The sequence below is a fragment of the Trichoderma camerunense genome, assembly GCF_050948025.1.
Source record: "Trichoderma camerunense strain CBS 138272 chromosome Unknown V8C40scaffold_37, whole genome shotgun sequence".
In the NCBI taxonomy this organism is placed as follows: domain Eukaryota; kingdom Fungi; phylum Ascomycota; class Sordariomycetes; order Hypocreales; family Hypocreaceae; genus Trichoderma; species Trichoderma camerunense.
In genome coordinates, this window is record NW_028145333.1 from 17,444 (window position 1) to 39,711 (window position 22,268).

Below are 22,268 nucleotides of genomic sequence, written 5' to 3' on the forward strand. Positions count from 1 at the left end.
TATTTCTTGTTGTTGAAGATTGGGATGGGTGTAGAACACTTCAGACAAGTTTAGATGATGATCTTGCAGATTGTGTGGCCAACTTTTCAAGAAAACTCGGGAACATGAAGACTTGAAGCTATTTAACTGCTTCGCGCATAACGGCAGTGCTAGGTACTAACTCTCCAAGCAGACTTGGCCCTTCCTGCGTTGTGATCCGTGGAATACTATGCTGTCAACTGGAAGGTGTGTAACACAAGACTAGCCTTGACACCTGGATCCTGCTGCTTAGTCTATACGATCCATGTCCGATTATGTTTCCAATTTTTGCAATTCCGCCTATTCGTATCCGAGTACTGCCCCGCGACTTCGCCCTACGTGATCGTGGGGTAGTATTCCCCCTATTCCAGAGTAGGATTTGCTCGGCAGTTCCGTGTCGCTACCCCGGTTTCCACCAAATTGAGTCACGGAAAAGACAAATCCGTTGATACCCTGCATCCGTGCTTGAAGCGAGGTTAATGGATGGCGGATTTTCTGGCTCTCCAAGTCGGCTCCGTCAATCTCATCCGATTTTGGTCAGGGTCTTCTATCTGGGGGCTTTGTACGCTTGACAGGAGTTTCCGGGTTGGGCCCAATACGCTACGTGAAACGCAGTTTGTAAATCCCGTGTGGGGCGACGGGGCGATGCTGTTAGTCGGACTAGCCGTTACGGTGGACGATAAATTTGATCAAGCGTAGAAATGCCTATTTGGTTCCTGCATGAAGAACTTGGTTCACCTCCATACGTACTATTGAAAGTTGGAACGCGGAGCACGGCACGCGCGTGAAGGCAAGATCCCTATGGGGGAATTGAGTTAAAATCTCAACGACTCTTCCCTCTGTTCTGGGGAATGGCCATGCACTGCAACGTTGGGGCTTCATCTTTGGCAACCATTTGATACTTTGACACAATGAAGTTCGCTCTCCATCAGCTTGCCAAAGCCCTTGTGCTGGGAACGGCGTGTGCCGCCAGCCCCTCAAACCATGGTATGCCACCCACTTTCTGAGGGAAATGTCGTAGCATGAACTTCACTAACTTTCATTTCCATTACCAGTTCGTAGCTTTGGATGGTCGTCTACTTTTCTTGAGACCAATGGCGTGGCCATCGGCTGGCTTCCTTCTAATGGGAACGCCTCAGAGGGCGTCACTTCGCCGCGATACACCATGGCGGAGATCAATGCCAGGTTGGGAGCAAAGGGTGCCACATACGGCATGTACTCTCACCTCGACTCGCAGCAGTACAACGGCTACGAGCTCATGGAAGAGTTTGACGATGTTGTAAACTCTGGTGCCATCTTTGTACCATCGGTCATGCCTGTGCTGGCTCAAGGTTTTGCTGGCATCACTAAGGATGTCGCTTACCAAGTTGCCGACGTAATGAGGAAGTTCACAAAGCGAGGAGTTCGTGTCTGGCTTCGCTTTGGCCATGAGATGAATTGGTACGTTGATCCTGTAAGTACACCTTTTACACGCTCGCTCTATATTACATTTATCTAACCGCCAAACTCTTTTTCCTGATGAAAGGCTGCTGAGCCACGATACTATGGAACTCCTGCCGAATTTGTTGTTGCGTGGCAGAACGTGGCCGAAGCAGTTGCCGATAACCCTCTTGTGGAGATGTTCTGGTCACCAAACAATATTGGAAATGGGTCGGCAGACGTTCTAGACCCCTGGTATCCGGGCGATGAAACTGTTGATCTAGTGGGCATTGACTGCTATCCCAATGCGGAATATCAGGACTTTGAGTACATGTACAAGAATTTCTACGATCGGTACTCGGCTGGCAAGAACAAGCCATTCGCTATCGGCGAGACCGGGGCCAATGCCACATACAAGGAGTGGTGGCTTTCGCAGCTTGTTGGCCAGAGCAGGCACGAGTACCCTAACTATGTCTCCATGAGCTGGTTCGAGTATCTCAAGGGAGACGACTTCCGCCTGGTCATGGCTGGCAAGAAGGTTTTGGAGAAAACCAAGCGGACCCTCGGCCTGGATCGCTACTAGAGGTATATTACAGCATACAGGGAATAGCAGAGGGGAAGCCAGTAGATAAGGTCTTGGAAGACATAGTAGTAGAGCCAGTAAAGAAGATATTGGGCACATTTGAGAACTTGTTTCAATGAGGTTAGAACAGAAATAATGCTCAGGACTTCAGGACTGAGTTTGCCGATTGAGCTTGAAGACTTTATTAATCCCGTGCCCTATTTCCTAAAGAAAGGTAACATATACTTGAGAAACTTGGTTCAAGATGTAAGAGAATATCTAGACATTGAATGTTTGTACTTAGTTATGCAGAGATTTATCTCTTTGAGTTTCACTTACCGCCTCGTTATGAAACAAAGAGAAACACATGTCAAGCCAACTTATAATAGGCAAGAGGAAGAACAGTAATATTGACCTATGATAAATTTGGACATATAGGTTTACTCAAGAAGCTGCACCGTCCAAGCCTACATAAAGCTTATACCCGAAATCAGCGCTTGGGTCATTGAATCTCGCCTTTTGGTCCATGCTGGCAATTGCACTCATGTCTTCTTTGTCCAAACTAATCTTCTCAGCCTCTGCATTCTCCTTGATTTGCCATTCAATAGTACTCTTTGGAATAACACAACGCCCATGTTGGATTCCCCATGCCAAAGCAATTTGGATTGGTGATTTCTTATGTTTCTCAGCGATTTTGACTAGAATCGGATTATCGATTAGTCGACCCATTTGAGCCACGTCTTTGCCCCAAGACACGTCACGATAGAACGTGTTAAGATTACTACATGGGCTAAACTGTATAATTCGAATCCCTTTTTCGTCATGCCAATTAACAAACTCCTGCTGCTGAAGATATGGGTGAAGCTCCATATGGTGAACAGCAGGTACCTGAAAACACAGTTAATCAAGAATGTCGGCCAGGGTATCTGATGAGACCTCTTGCCGATCTCTCAACTTGCGACGCAGTTTCGATTAGGCGGCTTTGATCAGAACTAGATCGTGAAAAGAATGACCTCACACCTTGATCTCTGGAAGAATTGGAATACTTCGGCATCCCAAATGCAAAATTATGTGACAATGACGGGTGGAGCCGTCGGATTGTCATACATTACAAGATTTTTCTACCGAATATTTGCGAAAACAAATTGTGTGAGGTAAATGTATCCTTGGATGACGTATGAAGGCCTTAGTCGGTGAGAACAAAGCTTGGGATCTGGCAGGTCTCCCCATAGGCGAGGATGTGCAGAACAAGGTCCCTACCTATGCGAGCATTGCGATCCGAGAGCCGAGTTGTTACTTGTTTATCTGTCTATGTGCACAATCTTCCACCAAAATCTCCTACAACACAAACTTTCTTCTCTCACATGTCATCGACTAATGCAATGACGCTAGCAACATCACAGAATGCGTCTCCTTCATCCTCACTCGCAGTGTATGGTGCACAGAGCCATTTAATACAACTTTGGCTACACCTGGCAGCTGGCGTAAAAGAAGTCACTATCTACAGTGACCTTGATCCTCACATCCCCTCTCGATGTTTAAGATACCGACTCCGTACTATGCCAAAGTACATCAAGTTTGGTGTGAAGGAAATAGGTTTGTATCCTCAGGGAATGAAATATATGCATGCTCTTTGGTCCACTTGGTTAGGGCGTCAAAGTTGTTGCAGGTGCGGATGCCGCCGTCGCCAGGATATTTGTCCTCTGGACGCTTGTATATCAGAGTACCATCAGCATGACAGAGAATCTGCTGACGGATAACGTCGACGCAGTGCATCGTGTGGTAATAAGTAGGGTCGGTGATGGAGAACGCCGGGTCAAGATGTAGTTTGATGATGAGCGATCTCAACTGGGTCTGTGTATGTTAAGTGTCAGTTTTGTTCTATCTCATATGTCATGTGTGCGGAGTATAGGCTGTGCATACCAGGCAATGGAGTTGATGGAAGCCGGCCACGAGATAAATAGTCTTGGATGCGTCGTGAAAAGCCCGTGCCGAATGAACAAGACCCAAATCACGAACCTCACCATCAGTCAAGGCTATAATTCCATCACCCTCTAAGCACCTCGTTAGACTCATTCTTCTTAGAACATGGGTTCTATTCTTACATACCCGGAAACAGACCCTTCCAAAAGATTTGGGCATTACTAATATTGTGATCAAGGAAATTGTCATCGAAATCCCAGTATGTTCGCGACACTTTGCTCGGATAGACTTGTCCAGCAGAATTGGTCAAATAATACGGAACATCATCCGAAACAATAGGCCGGTTCTTTATCTGCAGCGCGAGGATTGCAATATTCAGCACCAGAAGCAGCCCGACAGAGACCGCAGCAGCCCAAAGATATAGGACAGAGAGACTCCCGCACCCTCTATAAATCCGACCACCTCGTTTCTCAGAAAGGAAGGCCTCGATTTCTACATCATCGAGAATGGTAGTTGAGTCGGAGTCGGAGATGGTTGGTACGGAGTCGTAAGATGCAGGGAGTGGCCTCTCCATCGCGAAAGAAATCCTGAAAAGAAGGGGAGGATTCAACTGGTTTGATAGAAACCAAGAAGAAAGATGCCGATTTTTGGTACAATCGGCCAAGACGAAAGATACTGCGAGAGAGGACAGTTGAAGTACAGTCAGGGAAGGGAGGTTGATTATAAGAATGGCCGTCAATCAAAATGGTTTTTTAGCCGCTACAAATTGAGTTACAGTATGCAAAGTAAACTATACAGTACAGTAAAGTTGATTTTTTTTTTTTTTTGTTGTCAAATGCTGCAGCAACCAGGGTCACGACGCCAGCTCGTTTTACTGGTGGCCTCACTCAACGGACGGCGGTGTTGCGGGCCAATCCCCAGCCTGCTAAAACACGAGGCCACCAGTGCGACGAGGCTCTGCTGATGCTTTTTTAGCAGAGGATTCTATGTGGATCGAAGTGGACAAATCTTAGTAAAAGCTGGGGTGAAACCATGGTTGCCAAGCGTTTCTGCAAGCTAGGTCTTCAATTATCAAGCTTACCTGAGGGATACATAAAACCATCTACATGTACCTAGCAAGTCAACTCTTGGCTTCGAATAATCGAGAATCAAATTATACAAATATCATCTCGAATATAATATTGTCTAAATCGCAACGACTATTTCGGCGCTTCGTTTTTGTTTATTTATTTGAAAACCATTCACAAAATGGCAGCCGTCCAAGTTGAATCCAATCACACTCTGTCGCTGCGCCTTGATTCTCTTGGCACCAGTCCCAATGCCTCTGTACAACACCAGAAGCAGAAGCAGAACGAGAAGAAAAAGGCTGTTCCTCGGCTCTGGCATCTCGGTGACGGCTTTGCTGTGTCTGCCCTCCAATCCAGCTGGTATCAAACCCTCTTCTCTATTCAGAGCACTTTCTTCCACGCCTCAACCGACTTTTTCCGCAAGCCTGATCTTGACTACAAGTATCTGCTAGTGCCTTTGACGACAGGCAGCATCAGCTCTCCCATGGGCTTGGGTTCTGACTCCCAGCCCGTCTCTATCCAGTTGCACGGCGAGGACACTTACTTGGCGGATTCGCAGCAATTTCTATTGGAATACGCCCTTCGCTACGATGACAAGGTTCAAGGAGCTTACTATGTCGGCACCAGCTGCCGCGGTGAGGATCACGACAGAACTCATCTTAACCAGTTCTGCCACGTCGAGTGCGAGCTTCGCGGAGGATTTGAGCAAGGCATGGACGTTGCGAACCGCTACATTATCTATATAATTCAGGAGCTGCTGGAGAAGCACGGCGATGTCATAAAAGCACACGTGGGCTCTACCAAGCACATGACCGACCTCATCCAACTGTACCTTGCCAATGGAATGGCTTTCCCTACCATCACACTAGACGAGGCTCTCAAACTGCCCGAAATTGCTGATGGCCAGGGTATTATGTGGGAGTACACTGTACCTGGATCTCCCGAATGTGGCCGCAGTCTCAAGCGCAAAGGCGAGCAGGCTCTCATCGCCCGATTCGGGGGCGCTGTCTGGCTCGTTGAGATGGACCACCTCGGTGTTCCCTTCTACCAGGCTTATACCAATGAAACTTCCAAGAACAAGGCCCTTTGTGGCGATCTGCTACTTGGTCTGGGTGAGGTCGTTGGCTGCGGTAATAGACACACTACGGCAGAACAGGTGCTGGCGGCTTTGGATCAGCACGCTGTGGACCCGGCCGAATATGCCTGGTACGTCGATATGCGAAAACTCAAACCCATGAATACAACGGGATGGGGGATTGGCTCGGAGAGGTTCCTAAGTTGGGTACTCCAGCATGAAGATATTCGGGATATCCAGCTTCTGCCCAGGTTGAAGGGGCTGACTTGTGCTCCGTAGTGGTGGAGGAAACAACTTGTATTTACTGTTTGGATGCGTGACTAATTTTTTGTTTCATTTTGATATTGATTTTTTCTCTTTGCGGTATTAAGATTCATAGAGAACTTGAAATAAATATTTTATTCTGAATTTGTTAAGCGACTCGATCGCAATGCAAGTCTACGGTGCGGGCATATTTACCAAGGAGCACCGTCCATGAAGATGAATTGTAACGAAAATACATACCAAACGGAAAAAAAAGCCTGATAAAATCTGGCTCTGTATATTTTCGTTAGTAACTGGGGAAGATCCATACACCACTTCCCCGACCCGGTATCGTTATTTTATTGAATGTTTCGTTGTACCGATGCCACTTGTGGACATCGATGAGGAGATGGGTATGTCCGAAGCTAGTGTGTCTGTTGACTTTCCATGGCTGCAAGGATATTGGCCCCAGATAGGAACAGTAAACTCCATTCCAATGCCGATTGTCGTGCGCCTGCTCATGCTGGTGGCCTCACGCTAACTTGAGCCTTGCCGGCGCATGTCCCGACAGTGAATTAACCAAGTACATCCTATTAACATGGTTACAGTTAGAAATGAGAAAAGGCCAATTAATATGCCCTACAGTTCAGTTTAACTAATCAAGTCTGTTCAATTACTCTTCTTGTATAAATTCACAATTAGCTTTCGGTCTGGTTGCTACAGTCCGCATAGGTCTTTAGGGCTCCTTTATTCTCTGTCGTACAGGCGGGTTAACTACATACGTGTCCTAGAACCTCGAGTCTAGTGAACATTTGATGTAACCAAGCACCACAACTGACACCGACAGCACACCTTTCTTGCAATTCCACATATTCCCTTCTATTTCTATGTATCTTGGAAGTATTTCTTGAACATGACTGCATCCAAGCCCCTTCCTATCATCCACCTCAACGGCTTCCCCGGCACAGGCAAGCTCACCGTTGCAAGGCACCTCGAGCAACTCCTCGCCCCCCAAGCTCGCCTCATCCACAATCACCTGCTCATCAATCCTGCCGGCGCCGTCCTCCGGCGCGATGAAGAGGGCTACCAGAACCTGCGCCATGCCATTCGCGCCGCCATCTTCGCTTCCCTCATCGGGAGCACCGCGACGCACAATATTGCCTACTTGTTTACGGATTTCCAATCCAGCGATGAAATCGGCAGTGCAGTATGCGCAGAGTATCTTGCTGCTGCGCAAAATAGAGGTTGCGAGTTGATTTCAGTCGTCCTGAGCTGCGACGTAGACACCAATGTGGAGAGGCTGACTACTGATGAGCGGCGCGCACATGGCAAGATTGTCAACGCGGAACTTTTAAAGAAGTTCCGCAAGGGCGTGGAAATTCATCGCTTTGAAGATTTGGGAGTCAAGAGATTCGAATTGGACGTATCTACATTGAGTGCTGAGGAGGCCGCCAAGCACATTTTAGAGCATGTAGTCAAAAGCTGTCCGGAGGTGGCATTGGAGAGAAATTGATACATAAAGAACGAGCCAATGGCTTTCATTAGCTAGAATATATCTTCAAGCTATTATCAAAAAGACAACAGCATGGGAAGATATTGGGACAGTCCAGCAACTAACTCCATCTTAAGCGCCACTCCCTGTATCACTTCTTACTTCCTCCATCTCAGTGATTGGTTCATATCCTGTGCCATCATGCGTCACATTTTCTGCTCTCTGGTTAGTGACGCCAATAAATCCGATGAATATCAGGATAGAGAGAAGTGCTATAAGGCCAAAAAGAGCAGTAAATCCTGTTTTATACGCGTGTATCACTTGGAGATGTAAGCGTTTGTTATTGTATTTGATCACCATGATGGGACACTTTACCTTGACCGCGCAGAGGCTCCTCCAAAGTTCTTAGGCTGTCGATGTTCAATCTTGCAAGGTTTATTTTCTGTTTCCATGTTAGCTATATCCTTATGACTCCTTGTTAAGTTACACACCTCGCGCGCCTCGACATTAACCATGTAAGGACGCATAGTCCGTTGAAAAATATTCTGTACGACGGTTGTACTGACAGATGTCGCTGTAAATCCGCCCAGAGAGCGCATCATGATGAACCCGCCATTCATGGTGGCGTGATTTTCGCGGTTGCTCATACCGAGCAACAAAAGCAAGGCGCTTGGTGCCATCATTCCAACGCCCAGAATTGGCATTGCCAAGCAGAGGCTGTATACAACACCTGGGGTTTGGAGACTCGGGAGAAGTGTCGGCATGAGGAGGAGACAGGCAGCACCACCGAGCAGAAGAAATTGGCTAAGCTGGAGGGTTGGCTTAGGGGTTTCCAATCTGGCGATGGCTGTTCCCGAAATGGCACTGATCAATGTGAATGCGATGGAAGGGACGACAAGGTGAGTGCTGGCCAACGTGGCAGATTCGACCAGGACACTCTGAAAGAAGAATGTGGCATTATACATTATCTGCCAAGAGGTGAGAAATTAGTGGTGTCAATCTCGGACAGCTCTCTTTCGTAAAGTATATACAACTTACAATGTAATTGATCATGGACAAGAGGAAGGCATTCATCATGATGTTCCTGAAGGGAAATCCGGCGAGTATGGGCGGAAGGATAGGTTTCGCAGCGTCAACTTCAGCCCGTGCAAGCAGGTACACCATGAAAGGAAACAGTGCAGATGCCAGTAGTATGAATGGATTTGTCCAGGGAACAACGTTGCCTGCAGCTCCCAAGACAAACATCAGTAATCCCAAGACTAGGACCTGCTCCTCGTTAGCTAGTTACCGTAAAGACAAAACCAACAATCGGTGAGCTCACAAGAAACAAGGCGCCCTTCCAGTCAAATGTATGAAGAAGCTGTCTGAGGTCTAATGGGAAGTTTGTTTCTTCTGTACTCATGTTTTCGGTGTTTGATGGTACGAAAAAGTAAACCATGCTGAGGGTGATGATGCAAAATGGTACTTGAATCTGGAAAGTGTACCAAATCAGGTCAGCTTTCAATCGCATAATGAGATGGAACTTGGGGCAAACAACCATGTATAACCAACGCCAGCCGAATCGTTCAACAATTGCGCCGCCGGCAACGGATCCAAGGCTACAAGTAATAAAAAATATGTAAGTGTCTACTGGACTTTGATTGCAACTGACGAGGGGTCAAAGGGACATACGCTGAGCCTGTGCCGAAGTTGACATAATTTATCGATTGATAATAGCCCCTTTTCTTGACGCCAACCATATCGGTTAATACCACAGAGCCTTTTTCGATAGTTAGCACGCTGCATTTGGTGTCAAAGTCGTTCTGCTGACGCGGTGGTTGGTTGTGAGCTACACCTACCCATGACCATCAAGCCTGATGCTGCGAGTCCGCAAATACATCTCGCCAGTATCAAAAATACCCAAGAAGGCGCAATAACAGAAAGGGTGATTCCGACCAGAAACAGAGTCGCACATGACAGGAATATAATCCGTCGGCCAATGAAATCGGATAAACTAGCATAGAGAGGCTGCGTAGTGATGGAGCAGATGAGAAAAGCAGTTACGGGCCAGGACGCAACATTTGTCTTATGGAAGTGAGAGGCAATGGCAACGTGTGCAGAAGAAGAAAAGCTTGAGTCGAGGGCGGTCATCTAATGCTGAGAGTCAATTTGACTGAAAATAGATAGCGAAAAGTAGTTGGTATAAACGAGGTTGCAGTGTTGCTGCTTACAAAGTTGGAGACAAGAATGGCTATTAGGTACACGGGATGTCAGTGAAGATGGAGAGAAAAAGTTGAAACAGATGGAATATACCGGCAATGGCAGCGTAGAGTCGTGTCTTGTTGGCATTGTAGCCAGCCATGACTTCGACCGTTTTCCAAGATTGTACAGCCATGGGTAAGGCGTTGTGAGATGCAACTACGGTAGACAGTAGAGGAGAGAAACTACGGAGTAGACCAGGGAGAAAAGAATTTGGCCCATATCAAATTTGTAAACGGCTTCAATTTGTTTACTATGCATATGCAAGATCAATGGGGTTCCAGGTTAGTTTACACAATCCCTAAGCTTGTCAGCCAGCCGTAGTAAAGCAGCCATGTCGAGGTTCCGTGGTCCCAGAGCAGCCGTAAATGGCAGTGACTCATTGCTGTTGTTGCGATAGCTTGTGGGATGCTGGAATGGCGCCGGACTGGGCCAGTAAGGATCGGTGTAAGATGAGGCCACCAATACGTCGCGGTAGCAGTAGCTTGAGCTCGGAGCCGGGGCTGACAGGGACAGGGGAGCAAGTTGCCGACCCGCGAATAGCGACCAGCCTCCACTATGTAAGCCCATCCGTAGCGAAGCGTCCTTCTCCAGGGCTCGCTGGAACAGCTCCACAGCCCAGCGGATCTCGGCATCCCCAAGCAGCAACAGGCTGGCGTCCGCAACATCACCACCATTGGTAGTACCAGTAGCCACGCGCTGCCGTATCGCCATGAATCCATCGCCAAATACTGTCTGGTAGTCTTCTGCTCTGTCTGTCTCGCTCTCGAATTCCCTTTTCGGCTCACCACCTTCGCCTATAGGGAACAAATGCCCCCCAGTGCAGCCAGCCCAGCTCACCATAGCCACGTCGGACGCTCCCGTGCTTTGAACAAGTGACTGGCAAATCCTTTTCAGTTTGCCAAAGAGCGCATACACCTGCTCTTCCGACATGTTGATCAGACTCAAATCTTGCTTGAGCTGGAATGTCAGCTGGTTCAGCCTCGTCGGATGCCTTGACACTCCCACTCGCATCAATTCGTCCTCGTAAAAACACAGAGGTGTTATAATTGGCATGGTGCAGGGTAGCAAACCGACATGGCTCGATCCCGACTTGCTGCCAGAGGACCCAATGTTGAAGATGCGGCTGTTGCATTGGGCCGTTTGTTGCCCATCAGCCGTAATAGCAATAACGCCGCACGAGATGGTGGGAAACAGCTGTGAAGCATCCCGCATGGCCTGCTCAACTGCCTTGGCGATGGTGATGCCATTGCTGTACAGATTGGCGATGCGGCCTGCAAGCATCGACGCCAGAATGGCCTCACCTCCGCCGCTGCTGTAATTGAACAACATGATTAGTAGAAATAACATTGGAAGGTACGAGCAAATAAAGCCATCATGTTTTGCGTACCAAGCTATAGCCACATTCTTGTCGGCATATAAACCAGAGCCCAACACTGCTGTATCTCCCACCCTCCCAACAGGTTTGAACATCATCCCGCCTGTTGAATTCGCTGCAGCAAGGTTGCCATGTACATCCAGCACCACCGCACCAACTGTGCCGTGCTCTGATATCTCGGCCTTCTTCTTATGCCAGTAGCTAGTTCGACTTTCGGTGGCAAAGTAGCTATTGGGCACTATTTCCAGTCCCAACTGCTTAGCTAGCTCATCGCCGCCTGAGCCAGCGATGAAGACGGGTGTGGTCGGCCCCGAGTTGTCCAGCATCGCTCTCGCCAGCTTAATTGGGTTTTTGGTCTCATGGAGGCATACAGCGGCACGGTATGCAGAGGTTGCGCCGTTAACAATGCCTGCTTCTACCTAGAATCCAGGTGGTCATGCTTGTTAACCAAGGATACAACAAACATTGAAGGAAGTCAAGTTGTACCTCAAAATTGCCATCAACATTTACAGCAGCCCCCTTACCAGCGTTAAAGGCAGGATAGTCTTCCAGTTCCGCTACAACTTCTTCGGCCACGTCAACAGCGAGAGTCCCTTTTCCAAGTGACGCCTCAGCCCTACTGACTAGGCCTTTAAGGAATGTATTCGTGGTGTGGTAGCTCTCCTCATTTCCTATCCACGATTCTGATGCTCCGCCATGGAGGACAATTCCTCCACAAGCCAACATGATTGATAAAAATGTTGATAATAATGGTTAATCTTTGCTTTTTTGGAGCGCGGGCCTGGGTTTGAGCTTGTGTGATATCGGTTATAGACTATGTATTTTTAAATAGCGTGTTGATGAATAAACACAAATCCAATTTGTATCGTCAATTGACTAAAAAATCGTCATATTGAAGGCATTCTGATTCTCAACTTCATGCAAGCCCACGATGAGGTGTTGATCCACCGTTCTAGTTGTAGCCTTTTCGTCAGCCAAAGGTCACTGGAGTAAATTCAAGGCTCTGCTTGAATACATAATGTAAGGCCCCCAATTTAAGAAGGACTACTCTTAAGTTGGCCGTGCGTTGTGGTGGTAGGCCAGACTGTACTGGGGGCCTCACCTAAGCAGCCGCAGGAAGGTTGGTGGCATGCTCTAGCTACAGAGTACGAAGATGTGCCGTAAATCAAGAACAAAGTTGTCATCTATGGGGGTTTATGATATGGAAGTATTAATAGTCTGCTCTATCCTGCTTCCATCTACCATTCTCATCCTCCTCATCCACCTCACACTCCTCATTTAATATACTCTACCAAAGAGCAAAAACGTGTTCCTTACGTGACTCAATACCTTACAGCCCTGTTTATTTAAACAACCATCAAATTCATTTCAAAATGCGTTTCTCTACCATCCTCATTGCTGCCACCGGCGCTGTTGCCGCTTCCCTTCCCGCTCGGGTAAGTCATTAACATGTGTACCACACCGAAAACAAAGGTCTAGCAGCAAGGCTTACTGATTATTCAAAGACTGTCGAAAATGTCGCGAACGAGCTTGCCTGCGTTGCCCGCGGCGACATGGCCTGTGCCGGTCTTGTAGGCAAGCGCAGCGTCGATGAGATTGCCAATGAGCTCGCCTGCGTCGCCCGAGGTGACATGGCTTGTTCCGGTCTCGTCTCCAAGCGCGGCTCGGACTCCGTTGCTAACGAATTGGCTTGTGTCGCTCGTGGCGACATGGCATGCGCTGGCCTCGTTTCTAAGAAGCGTGCGACTGAAAATGCCGTCAATGAGCTCGCTTGCGAGGCTCGTGGCGATATGGCTTGTGCTGGCCTTGTTGGCAAGCGCTCCCCCGAGGAGATCAATGAACTCGCTTGCGCGGCTCGCGGCGACATGGCTTGCGCTGGCGTAAGTTGAAATCATTGACTCGAATTAAGAATTGCTGTGCTCTAACGCCGAGATAGGCTGTTGCAAAGAAGAGATCTACTGCTGAGGTTGCGAACGAACTCGCTTGTGTTGCTCGCGGTGACATGGCCTGCTCGGGTGTAAGTGATATCACTCTTTTTTTGCCCAGAGCAGCATACTGAAAGACATTCTAGCTTGTTGCTTAAATACTAGATGACTGTTTATACTATAAAGAGTATAATCAAATGATGTTCAGCTTGTTCTGTATGGCTTATTAGTCTACGGGAGTCAGGGTTGTTAAGAAGAGGGCTGTTATGAGGAGAGCTGTTACATCCTTTGAAGACCCGGCTATGAATTATCTCGCCTAGGGTTATTAGAATATAATAGTTCTTTGCATGTCCATTTCGTTCTTCTACTCTCAACTCCTGAGATTTACTCTAACATAATGATATCTGCTTTCTTGAGAAGAGCACCATACTTAAAGGGAGGGTATCTTCTGCCAAACATGGTTTTCACATCTAATCAATACTTCTGTGAAGGCTATGCGCAGAAATAGATCATGTAATATTAATCACGACGCCGACATTGCATTTATGGTTACGCGGCAGATTACAGGTAGGCAATAAAGAAAAAGGTAATTTGGCAGCAGCTGACGGTGAAATCCAAGGTCCACGTATTAATTTAAATTTTTTGGTCTTTTGAATCTCATGCATAGTCTGGTAATCTGTGATCTTTTGTATCGCTGTCTTTCTTCCTAGGGAACCGGCTGGACCTCCTACGACATGGTCTGGGAAACATGGTATTTTGGCGTTGCAGGTGCATCTTGATGAAATGATTTCTCTATTATTTCAATTAAAATACAATCCAAAAGAAGTGTGTGCACAGGATAGCTCACCATATTGTCAAGCCTGCTAAATACTCGATTACACGAAGGCACTATGCATGGTATATTGGGCTGGTGGGAGCGTGTATGCCGATCAAAGTCCTTCTTGGAGGCAAAGCCAGCGCCTGAAGTCATGCACTCGGGCTGATTGCAAAAGAAGACTTTTACATGTGACTTGTAGTGTTTGCGGAGGTCGCACGCCCGTTCAAAGACAACTTGAGACGTACAGCCTGCGTATTTGCAACTCCATGTACCATTATCATTTGGAAATCCCATCTCATAGACATCGGCAGGAAACCAGTCATCGGTCGTAGCCTCTAGAGATGGCTGAGGTGAGCTAGTGGCGCTAACATCACCTATCCATAGACCTGTACTATCAGATCCAGTTGAACCTGGCGCACTGTCGATAACCTCCGTAATTTGGCTGAGTAAACCAAAGGAGATGGCTTCAGGGTCCAGTAACAAGCTTGGATTTTCTGACAGCCTGCTACGGCTTGTCAAGCCTAGGGAGTTGGCAGATGGCATATCTAAAGGCTCCGACGAATACATTCTTGGGCACACTAAAGCATTACCAATCTCCAGACGACTTTGACTACCCAGCAGACTTGGCACATTCATGTGACCTTGCTCTGAAATAAAATCTCTATTATCCCAGGCATGTGTATCCTATAAAGAACTCCGGTTAATTCAGTTGCTAGTATTAGATGTATAAGGTGAAAGCCTATACCAAATGCTCATCGACGAAATGTGTATTAGTTGACTGGGAAAAGACTGTATTGTCCATGGTGATTTGTTCAGGTGTCCAAGGTTTTAAGTACACGCGTGCCAACAGTGAGAACGACGATAGTAGAAAGCCTAGCACGGCTAAGTTTAAAAGCAGTGTTCAGGAATATTCTAATATGACTGTCAGTCAGAAGAGCAGATAAAAAACACTAACTTTTCGGCCTTTAATACTAAATTAGCTCCTCATTTCGGCACATTGGCTATCGAATCCTTCTGCAGGCCTCAGGGAGCAACTCCGTACTCAACTGTCGGTTCACAGTCTAATTAACCACCGAAAGATAACCAATAGCGAACATAGGGTACATGTAGTTAGGTAGTCTTGCTACGTACTAGCGCCGTAGCACTGTTGACGTGGGAACGTGATGGGTTATGGAGACCGAGAATAGCTACTTATGTAACCCTAGTTTACTTTCGGAACCCAGTCTATCATAGCGTATCATTTCAGGTGCGATGATCCTTCTCGCTTGGTATATTCTGTTGTTGAAGTGATACGAAACGGCAAGGCAACTCCGTAAGCGTGTAGACTATGGAGTAGGTACGTATATAAGTCTTCAAGATGCAGCGCTCCGCAGGACATCGGACTTATTGTACTACGCGACGCCTAATTACCTAGTAGTTGTGCTATTTGCTAATATGTTGGATCGTCTAAATCATTGGTAGTTTGGTGAGACCAGCCTGCCCTTCTTCTTTCGTGCAAGCCTGTCAAGGATCCTCTGGATATCTGGCAAGAAGGATGCATTGAATCCTTTACCCCGTTATTCCGCTGCGGAGCTGTACTACGGCTCGCTGTAATTCGGCCCGTGAGCCGCAGCCCTAGGCGGAAAGCAGCAGTAGCAGGGCACGGCTTGACGTATTAAGTGGCGCCCCGGCGCCAGCGCAGAGCTGTACCACGACTTACTGTAATGGATTCTGACAGCTCAACCCAGCCGCTACCCCAGTTCATAACGGTACCTTATCGTCGTCTCCAGTCTTGCTCAGGGTCCATTGCCTTGCCACGTACCAATTCTACCCCAGAAAATGTATCTACCTGATCAGTATCTAGGGTTACCCGTTGGTTCCACTTTGCAAGAGACCAACTGTGAGCTACTGCAGGTCTCTTGCAAAGTGGAACCAACGGGTATATAGAGTACAGAATACTTTTGACATGTTGTTTCATCACCAACCATAGAACTGGAACAAGGAGCCAGCGAATAAAACGTATTTCTCTCAAGTCCACTTTCTCAAATGCGAATAGAGCTAGACCATACAAAGTTTACCATAACCTATTCGTTAGAACAAGTAAAATAGCGATGAATTAAACTACGCATACAAAATCCAAACATGGCCGTCATTTCCAAGACTATATGCCTCCTCAAGGCAGATCGTATGTGCACAACCCATGTATTGTAAATATACTGAGTTTAGGAGGCTGCTCAATTCTTTGCCTAAACACCAAACTTGGACCCTGTGCCTGAGACGAATGTGGTTCTCCCGAAGAAACTTTTTGTATTTTAATGCTGAAATAACTAAGTGAGAGGTTTGCTCCTGAGGCATCCGTCTGCTTAAGGTGAACTTACACCGCAGTTCTTGCATGTACAATGTCAAAAGTTTTGTAAGCAAAAATACGTGGGAAAGGTACCTATGCTGCAAGATTCTGACAAGATCGGCCTTTCTTTAGGGTGCTTCCGTAGAGTCCATCACTTTCTACTCTGACGATATACTACCTTTTGAGCCAGTGATGTTATTCCGATAGGGCCTTTATCAATAAATGAAGAGCCACTCAATTGCTTTCGTTTCAAGGTGTTTAATGACCGGAAGATTGACATCCATACTAGATGTAAAATAATAAACGTTTGTTATAACGCCAGCCCATACTTGTATATTAAGTAGCCCCCTGCGTGGTACTCGAAACGAGAGATATTGGCAGACGAACCTAGCCCCAACTATTTTATCAATGACCTGTTGCTATACGAAGACGCCCTTTGTACATATAAGTTTCTTTCAGTCTGGCACTGCCATGGCCGATCCAGCGGTCTATGCAGCATGTCAAACAGCCCGTTGCGACGACTTTCATTGCTGGGTCTGAGGGTTGCCGCTCTCTATGCAGAGCGCCAATTAGCTCTGTGCTTCTCCAGTAGCTATGCTAACGCCTTTGCAGTAGTATATAGGAAACTAGTTTGTTACATTGCTAAAGATCCAACCAATAGACAGAGAAAGTTATTTATAATTTTGCATGGGATTCTTCGGTGGACCTTTTCTCAGCTAAAAGTTCTGAGAGTTCCCGTTCTTTACCAATCCGCCAGGTAACTTTATTACCCCATCCCTTCCCTTTAGCTACCTTGTTCTCATTTGGTAAGCTTCGCCAGCGCCAGCGAGGAATACGCTGGGCCCCATCTTGAAAAAGCGAGATAACCCATTCTCCAACTATGGGCGTCATCTTGAATCCGTGCCCTGAGTCTCCCGCAAGAACGACAAGAGAGCCGTTCCAGCCGGGGACATAGTCAATACAGAAGTCAGAGTCTGCGGTATCCGAGAACCAACACAACTTCTTATCTATGAACGGTCGATCTGCTAGCCATGGCAAAGTATTGCGAAGTAGCAATCTTAGCTTCTGCTCGTCTTCCTTCGGCATGAACTCGTTCAACAGGTGGTCAGCTGGTGGCAATGATACGCCATCAGCTCTAGTGTTGGTATACCCAGCACCGAGAGGACAAAGTTTCAGCAGGCGGGTAGCAGGGTCTGGTTCGAAAAAGAAGCCGAGATCTCGAATATTCACGACCGGAATACCTCGGAGTAGGTCTGCCTCGTCCGCATTAAGAAGAATGTGGCCAACAGACCAGCATCGAGCGGTAGTAAAACTTGCCAGTTCTGGAACTAAAGATGCTCCAAATGCCCCTAGGGCGAGGATTGTTGTTACAGAATGGTGCACCTTACCATCGGATGTTCTCACCCCAATGCATCGCTGTTCTCCCGGGCCCGTGCTTTCGTGCAATATCTCGATAACATTTCCTCGCTGCTCGCCCGTGATGAATTTAACTCCAGCCCGGGCACAGCGAAGAAACATAGCGCGGATAACGTCTCCCGAGTGTGCGTAACCTGCTATGCGATTGAGGTAGCCTTTGAAGCCCAGCATCGGGCCCGAGAGCTGCCACGCACTGCGACGGAAGTCTGCCGGACTGTTCAGAGCGGATATTTCATTCGAAAATAGCGGATGGCTTTCCACTACCTGCAAAGACTTTTCGAGAGTTTCCGCTACTTTTGGGGGAGCTTGAGGCGACCTAGCGACGATGTAACCTGTTTGATGGTAGTGAGGAGCGAAGAGCGGCTGGCGCCAGCCGTTTTCAATGGCTTTCTGTGTTTGTTTGTCAGTAGTTGATCAGAAGCCAAGATTGGAGGAAATTCAGGGTGACTGAGGTTGCAACTCACTAGCGTAAGGTCACGATAGAAAGGATCTTCGTATTCAGCTCGGATGATCTTATTGATATCGTTGGCAGCAGAGTACCGAGAGGGAATCTCATCACCCCTTTCTAGGACAGTGACATCTGTATAACCATCTTGTAAAAGATGTAAAGCTGTGGAAAGCCCAAAAGCTCCCGCGCCAACAATTATTACAGAGTCATGCTTTGACGGTTGACGCCATTCCGCGGCTTGGGGCGCTTGAGGGGTAGCCATAGGGAGGACAGTTAGGTGGAAGACTTCACAGTGAACTGTTGCAATAAAGGATATGCCAGGCCATAATCAGCGCGTTCGGTAGAGGACGGGTTCGCATTTATATAGGTCCCAAACGAGTCACGATAAAGACATGTAACCTGCGAGTAGAAATTCGACTCAATGGTGGGCCAATGTGAGAGTTTCCACTCAAACAGGCTACAGAGGTCAAGCAACAGAAAAGGTAGAATACGGACATACGAGTATGCTAAAATGGGTGATGCTTTGATAGATGATCAGTTATGTTTGGGCTAAGGCTTCATAAAAAATGGAGAGAGGGCGATACACTACGCACTGCCGATTGGTCCAATTATCCGCAAACCTCGTTAGTGCTGACGCTAGTGCCCTGATCACTGGAGAGCGGGATTGTTGCGAAATTGCAACACGCGATTCCCGTTGGAAGCCAACATAAAGAAAGCTCAAAAATATTATGAGAAATCCGATCTTGTTTTGTAGTTTTATTGGGGCTTTTTTATTAATATCTTTTGGCAGAACGAAGGACCGCCGGCCCATAGATCTACTATAATCTTTATACTGTTATAGTGCAAGGATTTGTTGCATTTTAGGTCAATTAATCGCAGGTGTAGCAATGATTGTAAAGGACCAAGTTACTCTACAAAGGCCAGGTAACAGGTGGAAAGGGACCTTTAAGCTAATGATCTTAAAGGTGAAGGATTTTTCCTGGTTAATTTACTCCATATTTGATGTTTTATGTTACACAGCTAGGTCATTTTCAACTTGGTTAATATAAGTTGAGCAAGAAAATACACTTCACATAAGATAGCCTATTGGAAGGCCTTTCTTTAACAGCTAAAAATCTTTATAATGCCTAGATTCATAGAGTTTCACCAAACAACATTTGGAAAATCATCTCCAAGAGCCTTCAGGCGGACCAAATGTTTCCCCAGATGCAACCTTCTTCAGGACATTTTGGCCAGAATTATAGTCCAGCGTTTGACTGGTAATAGTGTTACCCCACCAGTTCGGAGGGCTGGTCTTGGTAAGGTTAAGAGTAAGAAAGATCAAGATACTGCAGAGTGCGAGTCCCACATCTAAGCCAGCGGATGTAATGTAATTATAGCGAGCCCACCACCCTTGGTGCCGGTTTTTGATGACATAGGCGAAAAGAAAACCAACTATGCCCCAGCTGAGGTAGTTCAAGGGAGTAGCAGGCGGGATCCAACCGCAGCCCGCGAAAATTACAGGCGCCATAATGTATCTAATCTGCGAGCGCGGATAATTGCGGACTAGGAGGTAGAGAATGACGGGAAGGATAGCACCCGCCAAGAAGAACCAATAGAGACTGCTATATAGCTGCCCTGGTGAAAAGATGCGAGCGGGACCGATTAAACCCCATATGACGGAATTGGAGAAAAAGACGCGACCGCCAGGGCATGTAAAGTTATTGGATTGCTCAGGGGAGCATATGTCCTCGATCGAGCTGAATGCCCAGTTCATGACCGCAATCTGCACAATCCCCGACCACAACGTTGCCACAACTTGTGACCAGAAGAGGGTGCGAGGTGGTACCTTCATGTAGTGCCCGAGCTTGAGGTCCTGAGCAAAACTCAGGGCTTGGTACATGGTCATGTATCCATACGTTTTGAAGAGCATCATGGCCATCGGTCGTCCGGGGTAGATGTAGCCGACGATAAATTCAGTGAGGACGTTAAGTCCAAGCCTGATGTCAATTATTGGCATTAGCCGTGTGGCTCGCGCTTACTACAGCCGTATTGGGAAGAGGGGAGGGAAGGGATCGGTTTACGGAGAGGAGGGTTTGACATACTGCACGTTGGTCATCGCATGAACCATACCCATTGGAATAGTCCATACTAATGGTATAATAAAGGCGACAGTAAGGACCCACCAAGGCGTTTTGGTATCCCAAGCGTATAGGAGACCAAACGACAAAGCTAGCATAACGGCGGATAGAGTAGCATACCACCAGTCCGGTGCATCCGGGTATTTTTTCATAAGTCGCATGTGCACATCGTCTTCTTGCCTCCGAGCTAGCTTTGCCCGTAGCCAGATCTCAGAACCATGGAATAAACCGGTGTTGATCAAGACTGAGATGACCATAGCGAATGAGACGCCGAATGAGAGGGCATAGGTCGTAGGGAGGAAAAGAGGCGAGTAAGCCTTGTAGGCGTCTATATTTAAGGTGATATCGGGATTGAGAACCCGAGACACGTTATAAACTTTTCCAGTGTTATCGTATACACTGGAAGTTCCCATCGGAATGTACTTGGCGTACGAAACCCCAGAAAAATGGACCGCGATGGCAGTTATCCAGAAGAAGACAACAACGCCAACCAATGTATTTGCAATAGCGTACCTAATGAAATCAGCGTCTACTAGCCATGCGACTGGATCTCTGTGAGCGCCTCATAAAGAGGCTGCATTAACACTTACCACGGCGGAATGAGGGGACTCAGCACATAGGCCGAGACAACAGTCCAGTCCAATGTCAGGGGTATCAGCGAAATTCCGCTGATTCCTCCAAATAGTTGGTTGACCACTGGGTCGTTCGGCTTGATCCATGTAACGAACGTGAAAACGCTCAGACCTTTGAAGAGAAATCCGGGTACCCAGTACCAGACGAAGGAGCCCACGGCTACGTAGATAAAATACCGATAGCGGCCGACGGACCAGCTGTCGCTCTGTGAGGTATCCTCAGGCGCGTGGTCGTGAAGGGTGTACATCAGGGAAGTAGAAACCAGGTTAGAGGGCCAAATCATGGCTGCAGGCCAGCTTTGTGAGGTCAGCGTTACAATCATACGTCGAATTGGGCTTGAAGCGAGTAGAAGTTCAAGCACTTACACAAGAAAACGTCGACTGATTCCAGCTATACCGTAACCAATCATAGTCGAAGTCCACGTGAGGAGAAGTTGGAATCCCCATCCAAAGGACTGTCCATAAAACTTCTGCTGAGCTGTAAGGACATCGGTTGAATAAGCTGCCCCAATACCAAACCCAGCATTTGCCATCACGGTGACTACCACGTGCTCTTTCATATTAAAGGGCCCGGGATTGAGAGACCAGCGGACTCCGAATGTCGTGAATATTCGCTGGGGCATTGTAAGTGACCACAGGCGGCCGATGGGGTAAGCGAGGAACTGCGCGACAATAGTAGAAATCGATATTGCAGGCGACCGCAGGTGAAAGAGCATGTTCATTCCGCCACATACGGTGACAAGAAACAGACCAATCACCCACGCACGAATGGTGTTTGCTGGCATCTCCTCATCGTAATTGCGGACGGCTGCCTGCACTTCTGGGAATGGAGACTCGTCGACGCCAATCTTTTCAGATAATGGCACGTCGTTGCCGGGCTCACCATTCGAATTTTCAATCTCCTCGATCTTGGTTTTGTGAATATAAGGATCTCCTACATTTTTTCCAAGATTGACAACAGTATCGTGCGATTCCTCTTCGAGATCGGCCTTAGACTCAATCTCATTTGTCTGGTGGACATCGCTAATCGTAGCCCCAGCGACAGGAGTTATTTGATGAGCGGAGGGTGCCATGGCAAAAGTGGAAACGAATGCACCGTTTGAATAGCCAGCATATTCGAGAGCAAGCGATGCATATCTAAGTGACTTATTTTATACATGAACGGATGG

The 22,268-nt window shown here is 47.4% G+C and overlaps 10 protein-coding genes across 10 annotated transcripts; 4 read left to right on the forward strand and 6 right to left on the reverse strand.

The window, feature by feature from the left end:
* Positions 1-745: 745 nt before the first annotated feature.
* Positions 746-2,148, forward strand: V8C40DRAFT_259550 (glycoside hydrolase family 26 protein). The gene is made up of 3 exons (XM_083218994.1): positions 746-1,005; positions 1,074-1,471; positions 1,544-2,148. Exons 1-3 carry the CDS (start codon positions 930-932, stop codon positions 2,018-2,020), a joined length of 951 nt encoding a protein of 316 aa, XP_083066990.1. The 5' UTR covers positions 746-929; the 3' UTR covers positions 2,021-2,148.
* Positions 2,149-3,571: 1,423 nt separating this feature from the next.
* V8C40DRAFT_284884 (uncharacterized protein) lies at positions 3,572-4,747 on the reverse strand (the record flags this gene model as incomplete). The annotated part of the gene is made up of 3 exons (XM_083222241.1): positions 4,109-4,747; positions 3,923-4,053; positions 3,572-3,853 (listed from the first exon to the last, which is right to left on the reverse strand). Exons 1-3 carry the CDS (start codon positions 4,494-4,496, stop codon positions 3,572-3,574), a joined length of 801 nt encoding a protein of 266 aa, XP_083066991.1. The 5' UTR covers positions 4,497-4,747.
* Positions 4,748-5,138: 391 nt separating this feature from the next.
* On the forward strand, positions 5,139-6,343 carry V8C40DRAFT_284886 (asparaginase like 1; the record flags this gene model as incomplete). Its single annotated transcript, XM_083222242.1, has 1 exon — positions 5,139-6,343. The coding sequence occupies exon 1, from the start codon at positions 5,171-5,173 to the stop codon at positions 6,341-6,343; it is 1,173 nt and encodes a 390-aa protein (XP_083066992.1). The 5' UTR covers positions 5,139-5,170.
* Positions 6,344-7,148: 805 nt separating this feature from the next.
* On the forward strand, positions 7,149-7,910 carry V8C40DRAFT_259552 (uncharacterized protein). The gene has a single exon (XM_083218995.1). The coding sequence runs from the start codon at positions 7,221-7,223 to the stop codon at positions 7,818-7,820; it is 600 nt and encodes a 199-aa protein (XP_083066993.1). The 5' UTR covers positions 7,149-7,220; the 3' UTR covers positions 7,821-7,910.
* A 21-nt stretch (positions 7,911-7,931) lies between these two features.
* V8C40DRAFT_284888 (major facilitator superfamily domain-containing protein) lies at positions 7,932-10,173 on the reverse strand (the record flags this gene model as incomplete). The annotated part of the gene is made up of 9 exons (XM_083222243.1): positions 7,932-8,119; positions 8,175-8,241; positions 8,291-8,767; positions 8,838-9,065; positions 9,121-9,397; positions 9,471-9,558; positions 9,638-9,929; positions 10,010-10,029; positions 10,092-10,173. The coding sequence occupies 9 exons, from the start codon at positions 10,171-10,173 to the stop codon at positions 7,932-7,934; spliced, it is 1,719 nt and encodes a 572-aa protein (XP_083066994.1).
* A 102-nt stretch (positions 10,174-10,275) lies between these two features.
* Positions 10,276-12,141, reverse strand: V8C40DRAFT_284890 (nucleophile aminohydrolase; the record flags this gene model as incomplete). The annotated part of the gene is made up of 3 exons (XM_083222244.1): positions 10,276-11,352; positions 11,428-11,834; positions 11,902-12,141. The coding sequence occupies 3 exons, from the start codon at positions 12,139-12,141 to the stop codon at positions 10,323-10,325; spliced, it is 1,677 nt and encodes a 558-aa protein (XP_083066995.1). The 3' UTR covers positions 10,276-10,322.
* A 647-nt stretch (positions 12,142-12,788) lies between these two features.
* Positions 12,789-13,498, forward strand: V8C40DRAFT_271619 (uncharacterized protein; the record flags this gene model as incomplete). Its single annotated transcript, XM_083220285.1, has 4 exons — positions 12,789-12,851; positions 12,921-13,295; positions 13,352-13,432; positions 13,487-13,498. 4 exons carry the CDS (start codon positions 12,789-12,791, stop codon positions 13,496-13,498), a joined length of 531 nt encoding a protein of 176 aa, XP_083066996.1.
* Positions 13,499-13,912: 414 nt separating this feature from the next.
* V8C40DRAFT_259554 (uncharacterized protein) lies at positions 13,913-15,066 on the reverse strand. The gene is made up of 3 exons (XM_083218996.1): positions 14,903-15,066; positions 14,188-14,841; positions 13,913-14,132 (listed from the first exon to the last, which is right to left on the reverse strand). The coding sequence occupies exons 1-3, from the start codon at positions 14,957-14,959 to the stop codon at positions 13,998-14,000; spliced, it is 846 nt and encodes a 281-aa protein (XP_083066997.1). The 5' UTR covers positions 14,960-15,066; the 3' UTR covers positions 13,913-13,997.
* A 1,735-nt stretch (positions 15,067-16,801) lies between these two features.
* On the reverse strand, positions 16,802-18,842 carry V8C40DRAFT_259555 (FAD dependent oxidoreductase). Its single transcript, XM_083218997.1, has 2 exons — positions 18,364-18,842; positions 16,802-18,289 (listed from the first exon to the last, which is right to left on the reverse strand). The coding sequence occupies exons 1-2, from the start codon at positions 18,607-18,609 to the stop codon at positions 17,159-17,161; spliced, it is 1,377 nt and encodes a 458-aa protein (XP_083066998.1). The 5' UTR covers positions 18,610-18,842; the 3' UTR covers positions 16,802-17,158.
* Positions 18,843-19,512: 670 nt separating this feature from the next.
* Positions 19,513-22,242, reverse strand: V8C40DRAFT_284900 (small oligopeptide transporter, OPT family; the record flags this gene model as incomplete). Its single annotated transcript, XM_083222245.1, has 4 exons — positions 21,466-22,242; positions 21,058-21,396; positions 20,432-20,980; positions 19,513-20,326 (listed from the first exon to the last, which is right to left on the reverse strand). Exons 1-4 carry the CDS (start codon positions 22,170-22,172, stop codon positions 19,513-19,515), a joined length of 2,409 nt encoding a protein of 802 aa, XP_083066999.1. The 5' UTR covers positions 22,173-22,242.
* Between the last annotated feature and the right edge of the window lie 26 nt (positions 22,243-22,268).

Coding starts and splice junctions, on each gene's coding strand:
- V8C40DRAFT_259550 (XM_083218994.1), top strand. CDS start 930: ATGAAGTTCGCTCTCCATCAGCTTGCCAAAGCCCTTGTGCTGGGAACG. Junction 1,006..1,073: donor CGCCAGCCCCTCAAACCATG/GTATGCCACCCA, acceptor TTCCATTACCAG/TTCGTAGCTTTGGATGGTCG. Junction 1,472..1,543: donor TGAATTGGTACGTTGATCCT/GTAAGTACACCT, acceptor TCCTGATGAAAG/GCTGCTGAGCCACGATACTA.
- V8C40DRAFT_259552 (XM_083218995.1), top strand. CDS start 7,221: ATGACTGCATCCAAGCCCCTTCCTATCATCCACCTCAACGGCTTCCCC.
- V8C40DRAFT_259554 (XM_083218996.1), bottom strand. CDS start 14,959: ATGGACAATACAGTCTTTTCCCAGTCAACTAATACACATTTCGTCGAT. Junction 14,842..14,902: donor ATTTCGTCGATGAGCATTTG/GTATAGGCTTTC, acceptor AGTTCTTTATAG/GATACACATGCCTGGGATAA. Junction 14,133..14,187: donor TTAGCAGGCTTGACAATATG/GTGAGCTATCCT, acceptor TTGAAATAATAG/AGAAATCATTTCATCAAGAT.
- V8C40DRAFT_259555 (XM_083218997.1), bottom strand. CDS start 18,609: ATGGCTACCCCTCAAGCGCCCCAAGCCGCGGAATGGCGTCAACCGTCA. Junction 18,290..18,363: donor TCTATCGTGACCTTACGCTA/GTGAGTTGCAAC, acceptor AAACAAACACAG/AAAGCCATTGAAAACGGCTG.